Genomic DNA, 10,000 nt, shown 5'->3' with positions numbered 1-10,000 from the left:
AAACGAGTTGTAGGCCTGTCGTAAGCCTGTCGCATGCGACAAAAATCGTACCATGTAAATCGGCCCTCAGATCACCAATGCTTACTTTACGTAAGACACAATGGCTGTATTTCCTGACTTTCCCGCGTGCGGTAGGATCGTTCCTCGTGGCAAGACGATTAAGCTAGAGGGTAATTGGTATGCAAAAATTTTTTGGTTTTATCAACGGAGTTGATAATGTAAATTGGCCACCGTACAGAGATTCTAAAAGCTGACGTTTCGAGCGTTAGCCCTTCGTCAGAGCGAATCCAAGGGCTAACGCTCGAAACGTCAGCTTTTAGAATCTCTGTACGGTGGCCAATTTACATTATCAACTCCGTTGATAAAACCAAAAAATCTTTGTATACTACTTCCCCACCGACGCAGCACCACAGTTTCTTTAGAAACTACCCCTTCATTCATTGGTAATTGGTATGGGTAATCAAATGCTGACGAGTAAAATTAGGGAATAATTTCACATGCGTTTTAAAGGCGATGAAAATTATTTGATTTTGGACAAAATGCAAGTGAAATTATTCCCTTATTTTACGAGTATACCATTTGATTAGCTATTAATATCGTGTGTGACAAATTACGTTCATAAGATGCCATTTTGGCACCATAGAAAAAGTTGCTATGGCAGCATTGCAATTTCACATGTGAACTTATGAATTAACGCTGAAATTTCGCGCAAACATTAAGGAGTAATTTTAAAACAATAAGTTGAATATGAAAGTGTTTAATTTTGTGATTGCCTTGGTTTTGCAGTGTCATGCTAAGTATTCTGCTCAAAAGCCTTTCAGCAGTTTTTATACTAATGAAAACCAAAACCAAATGTAACTTTGAGGAAGCTACATGTAATTCCCTCGTATACTGATCGGTTCATCGATCTCTTTCCAACTACTCCGATTTGTCAGAGTAATTATTTTGATTCTCTGGGAAAAAAATGAGGAGGTAATTTCCGGAAACCAACATGTTGCCATAGTAACAGCACAAAGGTGGCTATTTTATGCCTTGCGCGATACACTTTACAGTCAAGTTTGAAGAACGCCAGTCCAATGTTGTCAGGGATAGTCAACCTGTCACTAGTTGTCTTCTTTTGGAAATCTCTCAAACTACTGTAAAGGCGATATTTCGAAAATGAAAACATTACACCTGTTTACTTTGAAATGTCTTTCAAATGAGCATCGGTTAATTTTTACTTTATACGCACTTACAATTCAATCATCCACACAATGCACTAGACCCTGCCAAGAAATTCGTTTGATCTCTCTCTGACACAACAACTGTAATGATGAAAGATCTTGTGCTAAGATTTCTTCGAGCGGGAGGCTTAAAAAATAAGCACAAATTTCCGTGGATTACAGAGTGCTGCGGGGAATGCAAAGGATCAAATGAAGCGATTGGTGCTGTTTTCGGGCTTCGGTAAGCAGAGAAAGAGGAATTTCTTTTTGTCAGGAGTGCAATTATGTTACATGGCGCTCACTGATTCAGGAAAGCCCTATAAGTGATCGGAAATAACTGGATGCAAATACAAATACAGTTAAAAAGCGAAAATGCTGGTGATTAGGCCTTCTGGAAAGAGTATCCTGTGGACAGCAGCCTCGGAAAAAATTGTTGAAACACTAGTCTTTGCAATACCTTGCCCTCTCACAATGTTGTTTTGGCCAAATGGGCTCCTTCCTGACATGGATTTCCAATTAGCGAAATCTGCGACAAAATTCGTTTTCAGATTTTGTGTTCGATTGGAAATCGAACGCCCTCTTTGTCAAAGAATGTAGTCTTCGCCCTACCCACCTCTCCCCTCCGCCCTTGTCACTGAAATGTCCAGTCCCTCTCTGACTCTTCAAAGATTTCGCGCCTTTTTTCGTAAAATCAACATGGCTTCCTTGGTTCGAGGTAAAATTGTTTCCGTGTTCAAGTTACACGGCCTTTCGTTGAAAACAGACGCAACTAAATTCCTTACAGACGTTTTAAGTCCTTTGACCGAGGTGGAGTTGGAGGATTGGCTCGATAAAATTGTTGAAAGTCAAAAACAGCCTTTGAGTTCGTCACTCATCGATCGAGAAATCGTCGAGCAAGCTGTTCAGGAATGTAGCCAAAGGTCTGAAGACGACGATGACAAAGCGTTTACTTTCATTGATGCGTTCAGTGTGCCGAGATTCACGTTTAATCTAGAGAGGAAAAAGTTCCTCCCGAGTAATGGATCTGTTCCGCTGCACTCCAATAATCCAAATGCTAAACCAGAGGTAAGCCTGTCGTGATGACAATCAAAAGGTTTGATTTGTTAACAATGTGGTACAAATTCGTATCCCTTGGTGCGTCCAATTTCTTCGGATTCGCCATTTCAGTCCAAGGCTGCATGCCATACTTGAAAAGTGGGGCTGCTGGGATTCCCTCTTCTTAGTTTACTCCCCAGTGGCCGGGAATGCACTTTTCTTGTGTTTAATATACAAACATGTACCGAGGATCTAAAGTTTGTGGAAGAGTAATGTAGCGTGTGGAAGGGTAGAAGAGAAATAAGCACTTTTTGTTCTCAAAGTGTTAAGAAGGAAGCAAATTTCAGAAAGAACCAGCAACCAAAATATACAAATGTTTAATTATTAGCCACGGATTATTTGTTTGTTTGTTTGTTTATTTTTGCATTAGGTCAATAACATCTTAGTATTCCTTCAGCAGGGTTCGTACGGGTCGTGGAAAACCTGGAAAGTCCTGGAATTTTATTATGGCAGTTTCCAGGACTGGAAAGTCCTGGAAAAAGGCCACTGGTCCTGGATAGTTCTGGAAATTTGTTAAAATCAGTTAAAAATATGAAGTGTATGGAAGGCAGTAAGAAGAATTAACATTGAGATCTTGGGATTGTAGGGGTTAATGTGAATTTCAGAACCCTTGAAAAATCAATCTGAGTTCTGGAAAAGTCCTGGAAAAGTCCTGGAAACGTGTTTCTGAAAAAGGGTACGAACCCTGCTTCAGGTGTTTCGAGAGAGATACAATGTTTTGCATCAGAGAACCATGCGGCATGAACTGTTTTCACCTGTTGTGGAAGGAGCCAACAAAAGACAAGCAGCAGAGAAGTTCGCCCTGAAACCAGTGGAGTTCCTGTTGGGAAGCACTGCTAACCTTGGTAAACTTATAGTGCTTGGTATGATCACTCAAATTAAAGAAGGAAAATACTTTCTTGAAGACCCTACAGGTGTTGTGGAACTTGATCTAAAACAAGGCACTTTTCATACAGGCCTCTACACAGAAAACTGCTTTGTGCTTGCTGAAGGTACTTATGAAGATGGTGTTTTCCATGTAAATGCTTTGGGTTTTCCACCAGCTGAGCCTGGACAAGTAACCAGGGCCCACTTTGGAAACATTAACTTTTTTGGTGGGCCCTCCTCCACAAGTTTGAAAGCATCGGCTAAGCTGAAGGCCATCGAGAGAGAAAACCATGATGCAATGTTTGTTATCTTATCAGACGTTTGGTTGGATCAGCCTAGGGTATTGGAGAAGCTTCGTGCCTTGTTTTCCGGATACTCTGCAGTGCCTCCAGCTTTGTTCATCTTTTGTGGCAACTTCACCTCTGAAGCTCATGGACCCAATCACTATCACACCTTGGAGCAGTCATTCCAAACATTTGCCAAACTGGTTTCTGAATTCCCACCACTGATCGAGAACAGCCGCTTTGTGTTTGTTCCTGGCTCTCAAGATCCTGGACCTGCAAATATTCTTCCGAGGCCACCAATCCCTTCATTTTTTACTGCAGCTGTTACAGACAAAATCCCTCTCAGCATCTTTGCATCCAATCCTTGCAGAATTCAGTATTGTACACAGGAGATAATAGTGTTCCGGGAAGATTTAGTAAACAAGATGTGCCGTAATTCGATTAACCTGCCAAAGGATTTGAAAGACATTCCTGTCCAATTGATGAAAACCATCTTGGCGCAGGCACATCTTTGTCCTATCCCACCCCATGTGAGGCCCATGTACTGGACTCAGGACCACTCCCTCAGGGTGTATCCTGTCCCAGACTTAATGATATTAGCTGACAAATATGATCCTTACACATGCTCCAGTTTGGAGTGTGTTTGTACCAATCCCAGTTCCTTTGCTAGAAATGAGTTTGCATTTAAAGTGTATTGGCCTTCAACAAGGGAATTAGAAGACTGTAAAATTACTGACTAACTTGAACAAAGTGTTGAAGTATTGACAGTTTTAGTATCCATGGAAAGCTTTAACCCTAAACCCTAGCACCTTTCTTATGAGTTGTGAGGATTTGGCCTCAAAGCTAATTCGTTTGATCCTGATTTGTGTTAATCAACTTGACTTACCCTGTAGTGATTTCCAGGATTTGGGTCTTTCAAAAAGATAATTTACTTGTAAAATCTATAGAGGAAAAAATAAATGACTCATTAATAACTCGCTGAAAAACTATGTCACCATTAATATTTGGAAAAGCAGTCACCTAAAAAATGATCACTTTGTGCTCTTAGAGCAAAATAATGTCGAATAAAAATATTGTTTAAATAAAGAAATAAAATAATAACATGACATCACATCTGTATCAAGTGACAACTGACAATCATTTATGCACTTAGTCAAATAAAAGATTGTGATTGTAGGTCGCTCAAAGTCACTGTCCTCAGTCTGAAACAATTTTGAAGTCATTAATCTAACAGTGAGTTGTTAGGAAAATAATGATCATTACTTTCTAGGTACAATACCTGGGTTACTGATAAATTCATTATTTCATTTCATCTCCTAAAACTTTTCTTCTCACTTTAATGATGCATAATGGTAATTGAACTGAGTGGAGTGCAATTTGGTCTGAAATCATACGTGTGATTTCAAAATTGAATGAGCACAAAGTGCGAGTTCGATTTGAATTCACAAGTATGATTTCCGACCAAAATTGACCAACACTACATGTAAGTTCAATTACCACTTTATTACATCCATTTAGAAATCACAATAATTATTTAATCACTGAAATACAGTATTTTAGTCAACACCAATATCTTATTGATCCAGTTGGGAACAAAAATTGCAAAATTTGCCACACAGTTTTCTCTGTCTTTCATTTTTTTGCAATTTGATTGGTTACCTTAAAGAAGCCTTGAAATCTGATTGATTGTTTTGTTTTAGTGTTTCTTTCTCATTGGCTGGGGAAATGTTGCGATTGAGAGCAAGAAATATTGCAATTTGGGAATAAATCGAACTGCTGAGAGCCAATCAGATTGCAAGGATCACCAGTGATTTCTAAATGGATATAGGAAATATAATAATATTTATATGTAGAAATGTCTGGTATGATTCTTCTCCCTGGACAACATTGGAGAAAGAAGAATACGTAGAAGGGCCAGGTAGTGCAGGGAACCAGTACATTGTTTTAACAAATAGTTTTAAATATCCCAGTAAAAGTTTGGCCTTTTTTCCCCATCTTAAGCCCAGTTTTAGTTCTTAAGGTTCTTATTTTTCCATGAAAAAGAGAGATGGGCCTAGGGTCCAATTATAATCTATCAATTAATTTATTTTATTTGTAGTTTAATCATGTTACTCCGTCAATTTGTTTTCTTCGGAGATACTAGCAATTTTTGCAATCTTTAAATTCGAAGTGAAATAAAGTCGTTGTATCATAATTATGTTGTATCCCCAAGTGAAATGAAAGCCTGAGGATTCAGCTAATTTGACTCAACGGATTTTGCCGATGTAATTTTTCTCTTTTAAAAAAAGAAAAGTTTTAAGAATTTTAGAGGCTTTCCCTTTCATGGTTAAATTGACGTCATTTTTCCTTTATGTGGCGTACGTCACGCAAATATGATCTATTCTTAGTTCTCTTACGTCACGGTTGCTGCAAGTTGTCACGGAGTTGTGTACTGTCAGAATTTTGTGTTGAAACATGGGAACTGTAAAAGCAGGAAATCTTCATAAACTGAGTAAGTATTCTAGATTTTCGTAGTTTAGTAGAAAAATCTTAAAGTAATCTGTGCTTCGTGGTCTAACAACTGCCACGATTTTAACAGGCGGATTTTTTAAGAATTCGTGGAAGAAACGCTACTTCGTCTTGTACCAAGATGGTGTGTTCTGTTACTACCAAGACGCGAAAGACAAGGAATCAGATGGCAAAATACACATGAAAACAGAGTGTCGACAAATTAAAGTTGGTCATGCAGTTGGAGAGGGAGTGAAGCCTCCCAAAGAAAGAGATCTCAATGCGATGTTTTGCGTCTGTTCGCCCGAAAGGTCTTGGTATCTGTACGCGGATTCGGAGAGCGAAGCTCGGTAAGATGGCGGAAGATCTACCTTTATTAGAACGTTTACGCTTTGCCACTTAATAATTATCCCTTGTCTGAACAAAAATAATTCCTGTCTTGCCTTTGTAACCTTTTGCCCAGGAAATTTCCTTTTCCAAATTTTTTTTAAAGCCAAAAGCTGTGTTAAATATAAAAATATCTGTTATCTGCTGTCAAAACAATCGTTTTCACATACAAACATACCTGGTCAGCCCGATGGGAATTAAAATTAATAAGGTTTTACATTGAATATTTGAAACTTAGCCTTAGGATGTCTTAAGCGATTAGCTCATGATCAGAAACGTTTTTTTTTCCCTCGAAGTCCATCGATGATCAACCAATTTCTTTTCAATTCGCGTGACTTTGACAAACAGTACATGTAACTTGACTTACACTCTTGACAATTAGTGTCAAGGAATCGGGTTTCCCACATTTTAACGTAACACTGGCATATAGCACCCTTTTAAAGGATCTTTTCGATTATGTTTTCCTTTAGGGAATGGGTTTCAGTTTTGGAACAAGCTCGAGCTCCAGTGAGTATAAAGCTTGTAACATACAGTGAATTGATTAAATTAAAAGAAAATTAAGAAATAGTAATTCCAGCAGGGTATGTCATTCATGGGTTCAGAGCATTAAATAATTGTTATTCAAGCATGGGGATTCCCTTTAAATGTTGGTGAGGTTGTTCCGCAGGTTTTCTGTAACCCTCAGACATCTCCATTGGATGCAGCTGCATTTTGCAAACCTCCCGAGTCTCCTACCTGTTCCATATTCCATACTTTTCCAGAAACACAAAATTTTAGTGAGTGTCCACAGTGTTTGTTTTTGAAAGCGGTTTGCTGATCAACCAACGGTTTGGCCTACATTCCTGGGTATCCGGTCAACTTGCCGTTGTAGGCGAGATGACTTTGTGACGTAGGTGACTTCATCCAAGAAATGTCAAACTTTTTCTTATAATTTCTGGCGCTCAACGAGAACTGAGGATATTAACAGTGAGTATTAGTGAAGTTCTTCCGAATCAGTGCATTGAACAAATTATTTTGTTTTTGACCAGTCAAAATATTGAAAATAATGATGCAAAAAATAATGGAAAACACCAAGACTTATGCATTGATATGATATGTCTTGAAGTAATTATGTGATCAATTGACAGTTCAGATTCCAATTGAAACTAAAATTCTTAGTTGGTCGAATTTTGTGAAGCCTAATGCAAATTCAACGGGTGAGCACACTTACTAGTCATTGGTACATGTACTCTTTTTGGCGTTGATTGAAATTGATGGAACCGAACTTGCTTAGTTTAATTGAATGAACTGAACTAAGTTCTACATTTGTCATGAAACTAAACTGTAAACTCAACTATGTTGTTGACCAAACTTGCCTATGTAGGCGAATTCACCAGTAGGTGTTGGCAAGTTAACTGGTACATGTACAGGTGTATTCCATTCTTGAAGTACCAGTAACTGATTAGTTTCATAGAAAAAGTTTCCCTACTATGCCTAGCCTGTGTAGAAAGCGTTTTGTGCGGGGAACATGGAAGGTTTTTTCTGTTTTGGCGGTGCAAAATATGGGGTGAGACAAAAATAGGCGGACAAGGAACAGGGAAACTATTGATTAAATTAATTTTGTATGCTCTGAAAGTTATACCTTCCATATTTGAGTGCAAGAATACAATGTATATTGAGGTACCTTGGGGTTTTAAAGCTGGGGTGATACTATTTACAAGAAACAAAGGACCTATTAAAATAATTATTTAACACTAAAAGAAGCCCAGCTATTTTAAGAGATTCATGTGGTTGCCAAAGGTAACTTATGGTTCCGGTTGTCCACTAGTTTGCCTCCATCTTTGTCTTACGAATGTCAGCAGGTATGCCTATGAAATTTGACTTTTTGAGCTTCGAAGTAGCTCTGCTGGTTTTTACGAGCCAAGTGTTGTTGAGATCTTCCAAGGGGAGGATGTCACTCACGTTAGTACAGTGACTCTTTACTTTTCAAGTTGCCCTCACTATAAATTTCTGATTTACGTTCTTAATATTTGTGAGCTAACTTGATGGCCATTTTGCTGTACTACATTTTCTTGCCATTCATGCCATAATGATTCTTGTTTGAATTTATACACAGAATTAGTGTTCACAGTGTATTCAAGTTGTTTTTTGTTTATCAAAACGGTCAGTTTTTAGGGTCATATTGTTTGCCCTGCTCAGTACTACTAACCCTCTGGAAAACCTTGTTGTTCTCGCCAGTTGTATGACTGCGTACAAGCAACATATTACTGCCAGCCCTGGTTAATCCTTTGCGGGACTCAATTCCCATTAGTAAAATAATTTAACAAAATAATGAGGCTCTAGTCCAGCAACTGTGCAAATTCCGAGCTCAAGTTATATCAGGACCACTTGGCTTTTGTGTACTACTAGTCTTTTTTAGTTTTAATTTCCTCTGTTCAATTTTCAGCTTACTTATGGAGGTCCTCAGCCACCCCCAGGAGGGTCAAGCTATTCACCTTATGGTGCTGCTGCAAGTGCCCCTGGATACCCTCCAAATGCTGCAGCTTATGGTGGGGTACCAAGGGGCCCTGTGTCTAGTGCCAACCCACCCCCCATTGGCTTCAATCCATCAGTCACTCAGGGAGCAGGTGCAGTAAAGATGCTGAATTTTTTAATCGGGGATTTTTAGCAACAATAATGGCTGTGACAATGGAAATGCCACAGGACAAGAATTTTATTGGAGGAAAATTGCTGTGATGCACATGAATTATAATTTTTTCAAGCAAACAAATACAGTTATAGAATTTTTCACCCTTATTGTAGAGTGTGAACAAGTGGAATAATCATAATTAATTTTGTAAATAATTATTATTAGTCATGGTGGCACAAAGTTACATTTTTATTTTTGAGATGACCTTTTTCGTTGGCATTGCTATTGTTGTTGCTATAATTTCCTCTTACGGAAATGTGAAACTGTGGTCGCTTTTGCCACTTATTGGTTGATTCAAGTTCATCTGGTTCAGTATGTTGTTAAAGGCCAGACCCCAGTTGTTCAAAAGGTGGATAACACTATCCACCGGATAAATCACTTATTTAGTGGATGAGTAATAGCAAAGCCAATTGCACTATCCAATGGATAGTGCTTTGTCCAGTAGATAGCGGTATTCATCGTTTGAACAACTGGGGCCAGATACCTAATTATCCAGTGGATAAGCTGTTATCCAGAGTATAAAGTATACCATACTTCATGTCAGCCAAGGTTTTCGTACACAACCTTACATGGATATGCTTTTAATAGGGAGTACCTAGTCACAGTTACGTGAGCAAATACAGGAATCTCAACACACATTGAAACTGTTGGATAGTGACATTATCCAATCGTTAAAGTTATCTGGACTTTGAACGACTGGGACCACAGAATAGAGCCAATGCAGTCATGCAATCAGTCACCATGGTTTTAAAGGAGAAGTTCACTCCGAAATGACAATCCTTTTTTTATCAATCAATAGAAAGTTCATGAGGAGAACAGCTTTTAACCAAAATTTCCTTCTTAAAATAGCTTTCTAACCTTGTGAAATCCAAAAACACGTGCAGGCCGCTATCTTGGATTCATGTATAATTTATATGTGATGTCAGTGAGCTCAGCTGATCCCACTTTTCTCTTGGAAATGTGAACAACATGAACGGTGTTTTGTCCGTTTCAAGCTTCCCGCAAAACTT

General features: G+C 38.5%; 2 protein-coding genes across 2 annotated transcripts in view; both read left to right on the top strand.

Annotated features, from left to right (window-relative positions):
- Nucleotides 1-1,895: 1,895 nt before the first annotated feature.
- LOC138026592 (DNA polymerase epsilon subunit 2-like) lies at nt 1,896-4,635 on the top strand. Its single transcript, XM_068874008.1, has 2 exons — nt 1,896-2,267; nt 2,992-4,635. The coding sequence occupies exons 1-2, from the start codon at nt 1,899-1,901 to the stop codon at nt 4,186-4,188; spliced, it is 1,566 nt and encodes a 521-aa protein (XP_068730109.1). The 5' UTR covers nt 1,896-1,898; the 3' UTR covers nt 4,189-4,635.
- Nucleotides 4,636-5,837: 1,202 nt separating this feature from the next.
- Nucleotides 5,838-10,000, top strand: part of LOC138026595 (pleckstrin homology domain-containing family B member 2-like) — a 7,710-nt gene continuing 3,547 nt past the window's right edge. Inside the window, exons 1-4 of the mRNA XM_068874012.1 lie at nt 5,838-5,939; nt 6,027-6,285; nt 6,793-6,829; nt 8,748-8,928. Of these exons, the coding sequence (XP_068730113.1) occupies nt 5,903-5,939; nt 6,027-6,285; nt 6,793-6,829; nt 8,748-8,928 (514 nt within the window). The 5' untranslated portion in view covers nt 5,838-5,902. The remainder of the gene's footprint in view (nt 5,940-6,026; nt 6,286-6,792; nt 6,830-8,747; nt 8,929-10,000) is intronic.

This window comes from Montipora capricornis, chromosome 12, assembly GCF_036669925.1.
Source record: "Montipora capricornis isolate CH-2021 chromosome 12, ASM3666992v2, whole genome shotgun sequence".
In the NCBI taxonomy this organism is placed as follows: domain Eukaryota; kingdom Metazoa; phylum Cnidaria; class Anthozoa; order Scleractinia; family Acroporidae; genus Montipora; species Montipora capricornis.
This window is presented reverse-complemented; position numbering and strand designations above follow the sequence as displayed.

Excerpts from the sequence above, each read along its gene's own strand:
- LOC138026592 (XM_068874008.1), top strand. The coding sequence starts at position 1,899 with ATGGCTTCCTTGGTTCGAGGTAAAATTGTTTCCGTGTTCAAGTTACAC. Across the intron at positions 2,268-2,991 it reads ATCCAAATGCTAAACCAGAG|GTGTTTCGAGAGAGATACAA; the intron begins GTAAGCCTGTCG and ends ACCCTGCTTCAG.